At 38.7% G+C, this 16,617-nt stretch overlaps 1 protein-coding gene across 9 annotated transcripts in view; it reads left to right on the forward strand.

Annotated features, from left to right (window-relative positions):
• The window catches only part of CMC1 (C-X9-C motif containing 1), a 130,000-nt gene that overhangs the window by 76,801 nt on the left and 36,582 nt on the right, over positions 1–16,617 (forward strand). For 5 of the 9 annotated variants that reach the window (XM_067753564.1, XM_067753560.1, XM_067753565.1 and 2 more), the window contains one exon: positions 13,005–13,145. The exons of the other annotated variants lie outside the window; for them this stretch is intronic. In XM_067753564.1, coding sequence (XP_067609665.1) covers positions 13,005–13,145 — 141 coding nt within the window. The remainder of the gene's footprint in view (positions 1–13,004; positions 13,146–16,617) is intronic. 9 annotated transcript variants of the gene reach the window in all.

Here is a 16,617-nt window from a genome sequence, read left to right on the forward strand (position 1 = left end):
TTTTGCTTCTTTATCAAAACTTAAGTTGCTTAGGATGTTGATCTTTTTTTTTTTTTAACCATATTTAAAATCTTCTGAAGACTGAAAGCATCTTAAAATTTGAGATCCATTTGAGTTATTTCAATGCATTTGTCCCTACTAGAACACGTTATAACAAATGATCTTTGAGTATTTGAATTTTTATAGATATCATATATCGATTTTTTGTCAGGCCATATGGTCCAAAACAGTGTTTTAGAATCTAAAATTGATTATTTTATAAAAGAATGATCTTCCTGTTTAACCATGTGAACTAGGAGAGAACATAGACTGGCATTGCTCAAGTGGGAGCAGAACAGCTACGTTTAAACTGAACAATAAGACGGAATTTAGAATCAGAACACTTCCATTGTGGTTTATTTACTGTTTATAGCCTTTGTTTTATTAAATAATTACAGGATTTTACATAAAAGCATTATGCATCCTAATTGTACAGTTCTTGAGTAAAGATATAGGAATTCTAATAAGTGATCTGATTTTCTGTTAAATTCCTGAAACATGATTATGTAGGAAAGCTTTTCTGTTTGATTTTATTTTATTTTTTCATGTCATTTCAACCTGGCTGATCATAAGAATTGGGTCAGGCTGCCAGCAACTTAGGTTTGTGAAGGGAATGGAACAGCTTTTCCAGTGACAAAGAGAAATGAAATCACTTTCAATGAAAAAAAGGATGCCTCATTATAGTCACCAACAGCAGTTATTGACAGCTACACTTCCTATTAACAAGGAGCATTTAACTAAGAGTTTGGCTGTTGGATCTTTGGACTTGATCTAATTTGCTAGCATTAATTAGTTTCTTTTGAGCACAGACACTTGGTGCTCACAGCTATAGATTTGGAGGGCTAATTAGGATAGAAAATTGAACAGAATGGGGTAAGGCATTAACCTTCAGCCATTACCAGCTGGGACACTGATAAAGACCACAGCATCCAAATGCTCCCTATTGATGTGAGAGTACCCTAATGAATATCAATTTCAGCCAGGTTGCTATATTCTTACTAGTTCTCTCTTCATTATAAGTTTTAACCAGCTTCCCTGACCCCTTCATTATCTATATGTACACTATTGGGTTTTTACTCTACACTGATTTAGTCTGCATTGCACATTTCACCTTATGTTTAAACACACTTAAAATTTGTCTTAAGTAGTGGATAATGTTTAGAATGTTTCATTGTTATAGCCCCTGATACTTCTAAAATTTAACTTTTATCTATAATTACAAGATTCTAATTCTACAGTTAATTTTTATGAAGTCATGGTAACCTTGCCATTTCCATATAATGAAAATTATAACCTGAAACAAGAAAGTCTCAGCTTTTGGGTGACAGTTAAGCAGTGTTTGTAGTAAACTGGTGTCAACTTGAGAATCTTTGTCTTTATAAAATAGATTTTTTTTGTTTCCTTTTGAAGAGAAAAAGAATGCTCATCACTTTTTCCTTTATAACTTAGTTTTGATTTGATGAATAAAGATGGCTTGACTTGGGGATTAGATACAGAATTGAGAATCTGGATCTCACTACTACATAAACTTTCACAAGATTATAAACTCTGTTGGTAAAGCATACATCAAAAGAAAGGCAGTTGAACAATGGATTTAAATAGAAAACTTCATAATGTTCTTCTTTTGCCAGTGGTATTAGTGGCAGTGAGTAGAGCCACTAAAATAAACGACCAAAGTAACACAATGAATGCTGAATACGCTGGGAATGGTACAGAAGAAAAATTCTAGAATGGCCACCACCTCCCAAAAGCCAAAACAGAAGTCCCCTTCCGTCAAGTGTGATGGTGGAATCATTGCTTTTTCTTGAATCGGGGACTTACCAATGTGTAGTGTTTTAGGAGGATGGTTTGATGACCTCTGGAGGCTACTTCCTGCTCTGTGACTTTTCCCATGTGTTTGACTCTTCACTAATTTAATGATTTATATTTTCTATGTTAGTAATATTTTAAAAAATATTGTTTGTTCATACATAATGGTAAAGTATGCATTCTAGTGCTATAAATTTTTTTTTCTGGAAATAGAGACTTCATAAGAAAAAGAGTCACCGAATTGCTGTGTTTTGTAAAAATTCATTGTATTTCTTTGCTTTTTTGAAATGCATAATTGGCATTTGATATAACATCTCTATGCTGAGTAAAGAAGTTTGCCTTAAAAATAGTAAGAACCTTTTTTTCTTTTTGTTATGACAGATCAAGACCAGAAAAGTACTTTGACATCAGGGGTGGCCTGGAACTTTCTTTAACCTGGATATATTCTCCAACTCATTCCTTTCATCCCTTGGGCCTTCTTTTATCATATTTCAATGTTTCTTTTGTATCATTGTTTTCTGTGGCAGTCTTTTTGATCTACTGGCCAATAGGTAGGATTGGTTCTAAAGGAATTGTATAAAGTATAAGGAAGCATGGATTGTTTATTTGACACATCACAGAACTGTCGTTAAATAACACAGAAGCTTGATAAAATGCCTGCCGTCTTTATCAGTCACACACAACTGAAATATGTTATATTTTGCTAAATTCCAAAGATGGATGAATTAACACAAAAAGAAATTCAAATTAAGAATGCTTAGGATATTCTTTTTTTTTTTTTTTTTTTTTTGCGGTTCGCAGGCCTCTCACTGTTGTGGCCTCTCCCGTTGCGGAGCACAGGCTCTGGATGCGCAGGCTCAGTGGCCATGGCTCACGGGCCCAGCCACTCCGCAGCATGTGGAATCTTCCTGGACCAGGGCACGAACCCGTGTCCCCTGCATCGGCAGGCGGACTCTCAACCACTGCGCCACCGGGGAAGCCCCAGGATCTTCTTTAGGATATTTGCAGGCAGAGAACTATCAAGACATCATTAAAACAAATTGGAGGGCTGCAGACTGTAAATGGTCAAAGTAATCAATCTTCTATCCAACTCTGTTACCTGAACCTGCCCAGAGCTTTTCATTTGTTGTTTGAATTGTACGTGTATTATCACATGTATTTTTGCCATTTAACCGGTTCACCAATGTTAAGTTACACTGATGTAGAGATTCAACACATCTTTAGACTGGTTTGGATATGTTAGGAGGATAATATATAAAATCACAAAATATGAGTATCTTTTATGTATAAGAGTATGTTATATATTCTAAGAAATATAAAGAGATTTAAGGCACAAGTCCTCTTCTTTGGACCTACACTGGTCTGTGTCAGGGTCCACAAGATCACCCCTGAGTTCGGTGATTTCCTACAAAGACTCAGTACTAAGCATATAGTCATACTGATGGCTAAGATTTATTAGAGCAAAACCAGCAAAGGGAAGAGGCACATGGGACGAAGTCCAGAGGAAACCAGGTGCAAGCTTCCTAGAGTTCTCTCCTGGTAGAGCCACTCAGCGTGAGTTTAATTCCACCATGGTTGAATTGTGACAACGTGTGAAATGTCTCCGGGGGAACTTGTTAGAGACTCGGTCCTCAGACTTTTAACTGGGAGTCAGTCAATGTGGCAGCCTCTGCATAATATGTACCAAAATTCCAGACTCCCAGAAGGAAAGCATGTGTTGAACTCAAACCACGTGGTTTACCCAGACAGTTTAGGCGCAGTGAGCAGCTCTCATCAATTAGGGAATGGTGGGAATGCTTCCCAAATCCAGGTTCTGACACCAGCTAAGAGCCAGCCTTGTAAGCAGGCCTGTCTAAGGAGAGCGGTGTCAGGCCTGCCATGGTAACTCTTTTCTGCACATGGACACAGTAAAAGTTATTATGTATTTAATAACTTTATAATACTTAATTAAATAATTGTGTTCAGTCAAAGTTATTATGTATGTCTGTTGGGCTGATGTCATGCCAGTGGCATCACAAATAATAGACCTCTGTCAGTCACAAGTACAGCTGAATGATTTTTAAAACTGAACAAAGTATATGATATGGTCATTGCTCATTGACTTAGTAGTTCTCAGTTACATTTATTAATTCACACTTCTGTTGTAGGACTTAATGATTGTCTTGACTTATTGGTATTGTTTCTGAATAATGGCAATTTTGTAATAAAATTATCTGTAATTGGACATTAGTACTCCTCTTGAATAAAATGGCTAGTTCTTCTTTCACAAAGAAAGGTGCAGTATGTTTTAGTTTTAGAAGTTAAGTTAAATTTTTTTTTGAATTTTATTTATTTTTTTTATACAGCAGGTTCTTATTTGTTATCCATTTTATACATATTAGTGTATATATGTCAATCCCAATTTCCCAGTTCATCACCCACCCACCCCACTTTCAGCTAAATCTTTAATTGACTAAATTAGCAGGGAATATTGTCAGAGCAGATGAATCTAGTGTTTTTAACAACTGATTTATGCAACTCATCTCTGAAGGTATAAGAGTGAAAAGTCTACATTTGAACACAAAACCAAAAAATTACATGGCTTGAAACTTAGAAGTATTTGTTAAAATGAGTAAATATTATTAATAAAAATGTGAGTTATAACTTCTATCAGTATTAACAAGTTTGTATTATTTTCCTAGTTTCCTAGCTATTCGAGTTTCAATTATTTTGCTACTGTAATAGACTTAAATCCTTTCATCTTATGAGCAATTAATCCAAAACTAAGTGTCATCTTTAAACAGTACCATGCCCTTGTATGTAAAATCTGAGTACGAGATCACACTTCATTTAAGCTATCTGATGATCCTTGAGTTGTGATTGGGATTCTAATCAGAGTCTGTAACTGGTAAACTTCTTGCAAATACACACAAATAGTTATATTTTTACTAAATACATTCTTAGAGAAATCTTGTATGTCTGCGGAAAATAAAGGGGAAGTTTGGTTTGTACAGAACCCTGGAATGCACTAGATTGGTAGGTTTAGAACTATTTAAAAAATAATCAGTTCTTTTTGGGATGGGGCTAGAATTTGTTTCAAACTGTAATGTCTAAAACAGATAAAAGCAGTATTTTTGTGTGTATTATTACAAGTTACTGATTTTGTTACATTTACAGAGTCAGTACATGAAAACAATTATTTTCAGGAAGCAAATTTGAAATCAGATGTTATAACAGTTGTTGCCTAGTATGTATCTCCCAGTTAATTTTTGTGGTTCAGTTTTTTGAGGGATGCAAAATATAGAGTAAATCCTAAATCACATAAGGAAGTAGTTCTAAATAGTAATGATTTCTTATGATTTACTCAGATTTTCAGAGTATTGTTCAATTAAATAGATATAATAGAAAAATTTTGTTCTGAGGCCCATAAACAAGTTTTTCTGGCATCATATTTTACTATATTGGCTGTCTCCAAAGTGTTAGCATTTGATAATACTATTTGCATATGTTTTAGTGTTGGTCAATTATTACATGACTAAAAATATATTTTTACAAAGCCAAAACGGAATTTTCAGATTCTCTTAGGCACTTGAATGGACCCTTAGGGTTATATGGAATGTGGTCATTCAAAAACATTTACTGAGTATTTCCCACTTAGTAGTCACCATTATATGAACAGTAAATAAAACAGACAAAGACATTTGCCATGATAGCCCTTAGGTTTCAGGGAAGGAGGGAGATAAATATTGTAAGTAAATATAAGTGACCTGGAGAATAATAAAGTTGGGTAAGGCAGTGGGGAGGGTGCTGGTGTTAGAAGGGGCTGCAGTTTTTTGTTTGTTGTTTTTTGTGGTACGCGGGCCTCTCACTGTTGTGGCCTCTCCCGCTGCGGAGCACAGGCTCCGGACGCGTAGGCTCAGTGGCCGTGGCTCACGGGCCCAGCCTCTCCGCGGCATGTGGGATCTTCCCGGACCGGGGCACGAACCTGCGTCCCCTGCATCGGCAGGCGGACTCTCAACCACTGCACCACCAGGGAATCCCCGGGGCTGCAGTTTTTAGTAGGTGGTCAGCATGGGTCTCACTAAGATGGTGACATTTGAACAGAATTCTTGTAGGAGGTGAAGGAGTGAGATGTGCAGTATCTCTGGGAGGAATGATGTGAACAGGAGTAGCACGTGAAAAGATGCTGAGGCACTGGATGCGGCTGGCATGTTTGAGGAGCACCAGAAAGGTCCCTGTGGTTAGGGTGGGATGAGTGAGGAGGAGAGCGGGAAGTGAGTGTTCAGGAGGGTGACAGTGGATAGAATCAGGGTCTTGTGGGCACTGAGGAGCCAAATGAAAGGTAGTAATGGCTTAGAGCAGTGGAAGGAGACGGGGTCTGATCTGCAATGTGCTAGCATCAGTCGCCACTGCGTTAAGAGTAGATGGGATGGGGCAAGGGCAGACCAGGGACGCCAGTTTAGGGATGTTACTGTGATGGTCCACCTGATAGAGGGTGGTGAAGTGGAGGGGTGGTAATGGTGGAGATGGTGAGACTGAGCACACCCAGGGTGTATTTTGAAGACAGAGTTAAGAGAGAAAAAGACGACTCCCTGTTTCTTGTCCTGAGCAAGTAATGGATGGAGTTGTGGTTAACAGAGACGGAGAAGGCTGTGTGTGGAGAAATTTTATTATTTTATTTTAGTTTTTGGCGATCGATAGATCAGGAGTCTAGTTCTGGACGTGAACTTTGAGGTGTCTGGTAGACGTCTAAGTTTGAAGCCACTGTATTGGACGGTAATAAAAATTTGTCATTGTTTTCAAGGGAAACAAAGGAAGCGAATGTTTATCCAATTGTGGTGGTTCTGGTATTTTTCTAATATTTTTGTGTAAGTGTCAATTCTCTTGGTGTGTGTTTGATGCACGTCGATTTGGACAGTGATAAAGACTGACATTTTTGTTCCTTGGTTTTAAGGTTCTACCTGGACCACTTTCATTCCAGAATTAATTCATGATTACATTGATTTGTTAATTCATCAAACTGTCCTTCAGTACTGCTGGCTGCAGTATCTGGTGCTGGGTACCTGGTCTCACACCACAGTGAAGAGGCTAAATTAGCCATTTGTGTCAAAATGATGTGTGGTCAAAGGCAGCAAATACCATTTCTCTGTGCCGACTCTGATGAGTTGGAAGTGGCTGCCCAGCACACCGGTGCTGTGTCAGACATGAGTGGTGGATTTGGTAGGTGATGATATGCTTTGTCTAGTACTTGTCCTTTTGGCCTACGTGCTAGTTTATTTGTAGTTAACTGCTTTTTAGTTACGGATCTTGTTTGCTGTGTATTATTTATCCCTGCCTTCACCTAGATTAAAGAGTTACTTTCTTCCAATAACTTAAGCAGTTTTTATTATTCACTTCGTTTTCTGGGAACACCTCTAATGCTGTTTTCTGTAACACTCTTTTTGGGGGCTGTAGCCCTAACATATATACACTGTAGACCATTCACTCATTAAAAATGTGGTCATACTCACATAGCATAATAATTTGAGGTACATGTTGAACTTAAATGTTTATTTTTATAATTTACAAAATGACAATGAGGTATCACCTCACACCGGTCGGAATGGCCATTATCAAAAAATCTACAAACAATAAATGCTGGAGAGGGTGTGGAGAGAAGGGAACCCTCTTGCACTGTTGGTGGGAATGTAAATTGATACAGCCACTATGGAGAACAGTATGGAGGTTCCTAGAAAAACTAAAACTAGAATTACCATATAACCCAGCAGTCCCACTACTGGTTACATACCCAGAGAAAACCATAATTCAAAAAGACACATGCACCCCAACGTTCATTGCAGCATTATTTATGATAGCCAGGTCATGGAAGCAACCTAAATGCCCATCGACAGATGAATGGATAAAGATGTGGTACATATATACAATGGAATATTACTCAGCCGTAAAAAGGAATGAAATTGGGTCATGTGTAGAGATGTGGATGGACGTAGAGACTGTCATACAGAGTGAAGTAAGTCAGAGAGAGAAAAACAAATATCGTATATTAACACGTACATGTGGAATCTAGAAAAATGGTACAGATGAACCTGTTTGTGAGGCAGAAGTAGAGAACAAACATATGGACACCAAGTGGGTAAGGGGGGGCAGGATGAATTGGGAGATTGGGATTGACATATATACACTAATATGTATAAAATAGATAACTAATAAGAACCTGCTGTATAACACAGGGAGCTCTACTCAATGCTCTGTGGTAACCTAAATGGGAAGGAAATCTGAAAAAGAGGGGATATATGTATACATACAGCTGATTCACTTCGCTGTACAGTAGAAACTAACACAACATTGTGAAACAACTATACCCCAATTAAAAAAAAAAACAGTACTTTTTGATGTTTAGTTTTTAGTGAAATTGAAAGTCTTCTTGATTTTTATTAACCTTGTTAATCATATGAAAAATACACTCAAAATATTATGTGGTAATTACTAGTTGATTTTATGAAGGATCATTAACAAATCTGAACACGTTCATAATGCTGAGTTTAAAAAAGCATGATATAAAATTGTATACCTAGTATTATACTAATTATAACAAAATGATAGATTCATATAGAAAAAAAATACATTCAAAATTTAATAATAAGGGGCTTCCCTGGTGGCGCAGTGGTTGAGAGTCCTCCTACCGATGCAGAGGACACGGGATCGTGCCCTGATCCAGGGAGATCCCACATGCTGTGGAGCGGCTGGGCCCGTGAGCCATGGCCGCTGAGCCTGCGCGTCTGGAGCCTGTGCTCTGTGATGGGAGAAACCACAACAGTGAGAGGCCCGCGTACCGCAAAAAAAAAAAAAAAAATTAATACTTGGAAATGTGGGAAGGAAAAAGGTGGATCATAGGTTATTTGTTTTCCTACGTGTAGTTTTTTTCATATTCTCCAAAATGAAAACATTACTTTTTTTTTTTTAAAGGGATATGGGAGGAAGAGTGTGGATTATGGGTGATTTTTTTTATTTTTATAGATTGTTCTTCATAATGAACATGTAAGAATCATGTTATATTTTATACAACAAAACTATAAATATAGAAAAAGTAAATTTTTCTGTATGTTATATTCTATAAACATAATAGAAAGAAAGATCACAAACTAGGAAAATATTTCTAACATATGTGACAAAGATTTGATATCCTTAGTATATAAATATTTACTATCTGTAAGGAATCAGTGAATATCCAGTTTAAAAAATGAGCAAAGGACACAAAGTTTCTTCCTGATAAATTACATATTATTAAGTATATTATTAAACATGCTCTCACTTTCAGTGGGTTAATTGCAAACCACACCCAGTATTACTATATGTAACCTGTAAACTTGATATGATTTAAAAATTCATAATGGAGACTTTCTGCTTCTGACCTGGCCTACTAGCTCTTATCACACACATCCTTCTGTAGAAAAAAATATATTAAAGACAACTACCTGAAGGCATTGGAGGGTAAGCAAAAGCAGATGGAAATCAGAGGAGAGTCAAACATTGAAGGAAGGGAGTAGGACTGGGTGACTCTCTGCCCTTAGGGTGGCTGAGACTCTGACCAAAACAAAAACAAAAACACGTTGGTCTTGATGGTTTGAAGAACCAAGCACAGGGTTTGGTGTAACTGCAGGCCCTGGCAAGTTTGTATTTATACATGGAGGGAAGGGGAAGAGCATAAATCCCAACAAGGATCAAGCCAGAGAAGAGGAGCATCAAATTCTGTGCATAAACCCTGGCTCAGTCCATGTGTGTGGCACACGACAGGTAGCTTAGTTAAGGCTAAAAGAACTGAACCAAAATTTGAGCTGCTATCCACTATACATTGCCAGGGAGACAGGCTTCTGCATTTGAGTTCAGCAAAGAAAATTGACTGCCTAAGGGAAAAAGGAAAAAAAATTCTTGAGAAACAACAGAATCCAGACTTTTTACATGATATCATTCACAATATTCATGATCAATGCCAAATTATTCAGTGTACACAGAAACAGGAAAATATGACCCATTCTTAAAATAAAATTATCAGAGGCTAACTTCAAGATTACTAAGATGTTGGAATTAGCAGGCAAGGATTTTATCTCAGACATTGTAATTGTTTAAGAATGTAAAGGAAAATATGATTGCAATGAATACAAAGACAAGAAATCTTAAGAGAATCTGAAACAATAAAAAAGACCCAAATCAAACTTCTAGAACTGAAAATATACAATATCTGGTGTAAAAACTTTAGAATAAAAATGGCAGAAGGAGTCATGAATCTAGAGATAGATCAATAGAAATAGTCAATCTAAAGAACAGAGAAAAAAAGATTGAAAATGAACAGAATTGCAGGGACCTGTAGGAAAATATCATAAAGATAGTAACCTTTACGTAATTGGAATTGCATACCTACCAGAATGGCTACCATGAAAACACTGATAGCATTCACTAAACATACACTTGCCTGCTGACCCGGCAACTCTACCCAGAAGAAATGAAACTGATGTTTCATTTCTGTACAATTAATACTTATAGTAGCTTATTCAAATAGCCAAAAATTAAAAATAACCTAGGTATCTTTCCAAAGGAGAAGGGATAGACTGTGGTATACTCATGCAGTGGATACTAGTCAGCAGTAAAATGGAATAAACTAGTGTTATAGTGTTAATAGCAGAGATGAATCTCAAAACTGTCTCTCTGGGTGGAATGTAAATATGAAAGAAATAGAGTACATACTTATAAAAAATATTATATTTTAGAACAGGCAACATTTACATGGTGCTCTAGAATAGGCTGCACTAATCCAAACGATGGTGGCACTGTTGGGGTGCTAGTGGGACAGGTAGTGATTGGAAAGGGACTTTAAAGGAACTTTCTGGAATGATTTTAATGTTCTGTATTTTGATTTGTGTTGCACAGGTGTATGCTTTTGTTGAGTGCTTACTTAAGATTTGTTTATTTCACTGTATATAAATGTCATCTAATAAGAAAAAGTAAATATAGAACTCTAATCATGTGCATAATAAAGTATTTGTGGGTAAGAAAACGTATATGATGTATAATGTTGATGAGGCTTTGGAGAAGCAGGTATTTACACTGCTGGCTTGGAATATAGATGAGCATGATGTCAGGAAAGGGGTTTGTGAGTATTTTAAATAATTAACAAAAATTCATAAATGTGGCTATTGCTTCACCTAGCAACTCTTTTGGTAGGAATGTGTCGTAAGGAAATTATCGGAGATGTGACATAGCATTGTATATAATATAAAATATTGTCAAAAACTTAGATGTCAACAGAATCTGGTTTTAAAAATTATGGTACTAGAAATGATGATATACACAAATTTGTGATAATAATGATGCATTACTGATATGAGAGACTAGCATAATGTATCATTTTCACCCAGGGTTGTTGGTCTTCAGTGGTCAAATCCTTCCCTCTGCTTGTCTCTCTTTTATTGGAGCACAGCCATGGCCATTTACCTAGGTGTTGCCTGTGGCTGCTCTCATGCTGCTATAGTAGATGTGAGTAGTTGCAGCAGAGACAACATAGCTCACAAAGCCTAAAATATTCACCATATACCTCTTTACTGAAAAAATTTCCTGATCCCTAGTTTAATTAAATTAAGTTTTTAAAAAACACAGAAGAGCTTACCAAAATTAACTAATTCCATAAATTCTTATGGGCACTTACTGTGTACCTAGCACTGTTCTGTGTACATAAGCATGACTGAAACCAAGTCAGTCTGCATCCTTATGGAGTTTAAGTATGGTAGGGGGATAGTTACGAAATAAATGTTTAAACCAAAATTATGACTAATAGTATGGAGAGAGAGAGCTATGAAGAAATGTTAACAGAAGTTGTTTCTGAGTGTTGGGTATATTGGTGATTTAAAATATCAAATGTAACAAATAGCCATACCTTTGGATATACTACTGTGAAAAATTTGAACTGTTTGTTTTTCTCTTATTTTGGCCTCAACAGACCATATTGTTGAATGTATTAAGGAACTCTCTGTTAGTACCCTGTGATTTTCAGAGTGGGCCTATTTGTCCAGTGCCTCAGTGATAAAGGCTTCATGCGAGTTCTTCTGTGTTATCTTTTCCTTCCATATCTTCCCTGGTCAGATCTATTTAGATGATGAAATTCAACTCATCACATTCTTACAGTGGAGCCTCTGCTCTGCCCTGCTGATTGAAGTGCATTTGATCTTCATCTGTCACATAGGCCAGATCAGTGGTCCTCAACCCCTGCTGTACATCAGAATTATCTGGGAATCTTTTTTAAAATACCAATGCACAGGTTTCTCTCTTCACAGAAAGGTGTTAGTATTTTTTTTTTTTTAAGCTCCCAAGGTGATTTCAATGTGCAGCCAAGGTTGAGAAACAGGGATTAGCCAAAGGCACAGACTTGTCCCTTAAAGCAGCGTATAGTAATTAGCCATATGGGTTTTACTCCATTCTCAGGTCATTTTGAATATACTAAAATTACCTACTTCACTGCCTGGGGTACTCTTTTTCGTATTAACTATATATGTTTTGGTTGTTCTGTTGTTGTAGCTATTCTTAGTTTTTGTGTGTATGTTTTCTATTTCCTGAATCTTTATTTCCCTTACTTCCATCATGGAGGTCGAGCCCCAAATTATGTAGGCCAGCATTCAAATTCTTTTCCAGAGTGCCAAAGATTCTTAGCAAACTCATCTTAGGAAGTGATAAACCCAAGTATACTTTTGCAGTCTTCAACCCCTATCCCCTTTTATCCTGTAAATTACATGGCTACCCCCTTTCCCTCTTTCCTGTTAAGAAAGTCGCTAACCTCATGGCACACAAACTTCACCCTACGTAATGGTCCCTCCTCTGTGTTTCATCAGCATAGTCTTTGGTTTGTCAAATTGCAAATCTAGATTCTAATCTACGTGAGCAGAGATTTGATTTGTGATTGTCTCAGATCCCTGAATTCATAGGATATCATGTGAGTAATTAGTTTACAACTTCAGTTAAGACACTTATTGTGACTTGGAGATGTGGTCCTTAACCAACCTGTGCCTGTCCTCTGCCCTCCCCACTGTGGTGGTCCTGGCCCTGAGCACAGCAGGTGAGGAGCCCCCAGTGATGCCCTGCTGGAAGGCAGGCCTGTGTGACGACACATTTACACTCAAAAACGTCTACAGGAGGAGCTTCAAGATGGCGGAAGAGTAAGACGTGGAGATCACCTTCCTCCCCACAGTTACATCAGAAATACATCTACACGTGGAACACCTCCTACAGAACACCTGCTGAACGCTGGCAGAAGACCTCAGACCTCCCAAAAGGCAAGAAACTCCCCACGTACCTGGGTAGGGCAAAAGAAAAAAGAAAAAACAGACAAAAGAATAGGGACGGGACCTGCGCCAGTGGGAGGGAGCTGTGAAGGAGGAAAGTTTCTGCACACTACGAAGCCCCTTCACTGGTGGAGACAGGGTGGTGGTGGGGAAACTTGGGAGCCACGGAGGAGAGCTCAGCAACAGGGGGGCAAAGGGCAAAGCAGAGAGATTCCTGCACAGAGGATCAGTGCCGACCAGCACTCAGCAGCCCGAGAGGCTTGTCTGCTCACCTGCTGGGACGGGTGGGGGCTGGGAGCTGAGGCTCTCGCTTTGGTCAGATCCCAGGGAGAGGACTGGAGTTGGCTGTGTGAACACAGCCTGAACGGGGCTAGTGCGCCACAGGTAGCCGGAAGGGAGTCCGGGTAAAGGTCTGGGACTGCCAAAGAGGCGAGAGACGACTTCTTGCCTCTTTGTTTCCTGGTGCGCGAGGAGAGGAGATTAAGAGCACTGCTTAAAGGAGCTCCAGACACTGGAGTGAGCCGCGGCTATCAACGTGGACCCCAGGGACAGGCATGAGACGCTAAGGCTGCTGCTGCAGCCACCAAGAAGCCTGTGTGCGAGCACAGGTCACTATCCACACCTCCCCTCCCAGGAGCCTGTGCAGCTTGCCACAGCCAGGGTCCTGTGATCCAGGGACAACTTCCCTGGGAGAACACACGGCATGCCTCAGGCTGGTGCAATGTCATGGTGACCTCTGCTGCCGCAGGCTCGCCCCGCACTCTGTACCCTCCCTCCCCACAGCCTGAGTGAGCCAGAGCCCCCGAAGCAGCTGCTCCTTTCACCCCGTCCTGTGAGCAAAGAACAGACGCCCTCAGGTGACCTAAGTGCAGAGGTAGGGCCAAATCCAAAGCTGAATCCCAGGAGCTGTGCGAACAAAGAAGAGGAAGGGAAATTTCTCCCAGCAGCCTCAGGAGCAGCGGATTAAATCTCCACAGTCAACTTGATGTACCCAGCATCTGTGGAATACCTGAATAGACAACGAATCATCCCAAATTGAGGAGGTGGACTTTGGGAGCAATGATATATGTGTGTGTGTATATATATATATTTTTTTTTCCCCCCTTTTTCTGTTTTTGTGAATGTGTATGCGTATGCTTCTGTGTATGATTTTGTCTGTATAACTTTGCTTTCACCATTTGTTCTAGCGTTCTGTCTGTCGTTTTTTTTTTTTCAGTATACTTTTCAGCGCTTGTTACCATTGGTGGATTTGTTTTTTAGTTTGGTTGTTCTTTCTTACTTTGTTTTTTATTAATTACTTAAAAAATTTTTTTAAATAATTATTTTGTGTTTTATTTTAATAACTTATTTTATTTTACCTCTTTTCTTTCTTTCTTTTTCTTCCTTTCTTTGTTTCTTTTCTCTTTCTTTCTCTTTCCTTCCTTTCTTTCTCTTTCTTTTCTTTCTTTCTTTCTTCGTTTCTTTCTTCCTTCCTTCCTTTCTTCCTTTCTTCCTTCCTTCCTTTCTTCCTTCCTTCCTTTCTTCCTTCCTTTCTTTTCTTTCTTCCTTCCTTCCTTCCTCTCTTTTTCTTTCTTTGTTTCTTTGTTCGTTTCTTCCTTCCTTCCTTTCTTTCTTTCTTTCTCCCTCCTTTGTTTTGTTTGTTTGTTTGTTTCTTTCCCTTCCTCCCTCCCTCCCTTCCTTCCTTTCTCTCCTTTGCCGTGTGGATGAAAGGCTCTTGGTGCTCCAGCTAGGCGCCAGGGCTGTGCCTCTGAGGTGGGAGAGCCAAGTTCAGAACATTGGTCCCCCAGAGACCTACCAGCTCCACGTAATATCAAGTGGCGAAAATCTCCCAGAGATCTCCATCCCAACGCCAAAACTCAGCTCCACTCAATGACCAGCAAGCTATACTGCTGGACACCGTATGCCAAGCAACTAGCAAGACAGGAACATAACCCCACCCATTAGCAGAGAGTCTGCCTAAAATCATAATAAGGTCACAGACACCCCAAAAATCACCACCAGACGTGGACCAGCCCACCAGAGAGACAAGATCCAGCCTCATCCACCAGAACACAGACACTAGTCCCCTACACCAGGAAGCCTACACAACCCACTGAACCAACTTTACCCACTGGGGGCAGACACAAAAAACAACGGGAACTACGAACCTGCAGCCTGTGAAAACGAGACCCCAAACACAGTAAGTTAAGCAAAATGAGAAGACAGAGAAACATACAGCAGATGAAGGAGCAAGGAAAAAACCCACCAGACCTAACAAATGAAGAGGAAATAGGCAGTCTACCTGAAAAAGAATTCAGAATAATGATAGTAAAGATGATCCAATATCTTGGAAATAGAATGGAAAAAATACAAGAAACGTTTTAATAAGGACCTAGAAGAACTAAAGAGAAAACAAACATTCATGAACAGCACAATAACTGAAATCAAAAATTCTCTAGAAGGAATGCATAGCAGAATAGCTGAGGCAGAAGAACGGATAAGTGACCTGGAAGGTAAAATAGTGGAAATAACTACTGCAGAGCAGAATAAAGAAAAAAGAATGAAAAGAATTGAGGACAGTCTCAGAGACCTCTGGGACAATATTCAATGCACCAACATTCGAATTATAGGGGTCCCAGAAGAAGAAGAGAAAAAGAAAGGGACTGAGGAAATATTTGAAGAGATTATAGTTGAAAACTTCCCTAATATGGGAAAGGAAATAGTCAAGTCCAGGAAGTACAGAGAGTCCCATATAGGATAAATCCAAGGAGAAACATGCCAAGACACGTATTAATCAAACTACCAAAAATTAAATACAATGAAAAAATATTAAAAGCAGCAAGGAAAAAACAACAAATAACATGCAAGGGAATCCCCATAAAGTTAACAGCTGATCTTTCAGCAGAAACTCTGCAAGCCAGGAGGGACGGGCAGGACATATTTAAAGTGATGAAGTAGAAAAACCTGCAACCAAGATAACTCTACCAAGCAAGGATCTCATTCAGATTTGATGGAGAAATTAAAACCTTTACAGACAAGCAAAAGCTGAGAAAATTCAGCACAACCAAACCAGCTTGTATTACAACAAATGCTAAAGGAGCTTCTCTAGGCAGGAAACAAAAGAGAAGGTAAAGACCTAATGTAACAAACCCAAAACAATTAAGAAAATGATAATAGGAACATACATATCAATAATTAGCTTAAATGTAAATGGATTACATGCTCCAACCAAAAGACATAGACTGGCTGAACGGATAGAAAGACAAGACCCATATGTATGGTGTCTTCAAGAGACCAATTTCAGACCCAGGAACATGTACAGACTGAAAGTGAGAGGATGGAAAAAGATATTCTGTGCAAATGAAATCAAAAGAAAGCTGGAGTAGCAATTCTCATTTCAGACAAAATATACTTTAAAACAAAGACTATTACAAGAGACAAAGAAGGACACTACATAATGATCTAGGGATCAGTCCAAGAAGAA

The sequence above is a fragment of the Pseudorca crassidens genome, chromosome 10 (genome assembly GCF_039906515.1).
Source record: "Pseudorca crassidens isolate mPseCra1 chromosome 10, mPseCra1.hap1, whole genome shotgun sequence".
Taxonomy (NCBI): domain Eukaryota; kingdom Metazoa; phylum Chordata; class Mammalia; order Artiodactyla; family Delphinidae; genus Pseudorca; species Pseudorca crassidens.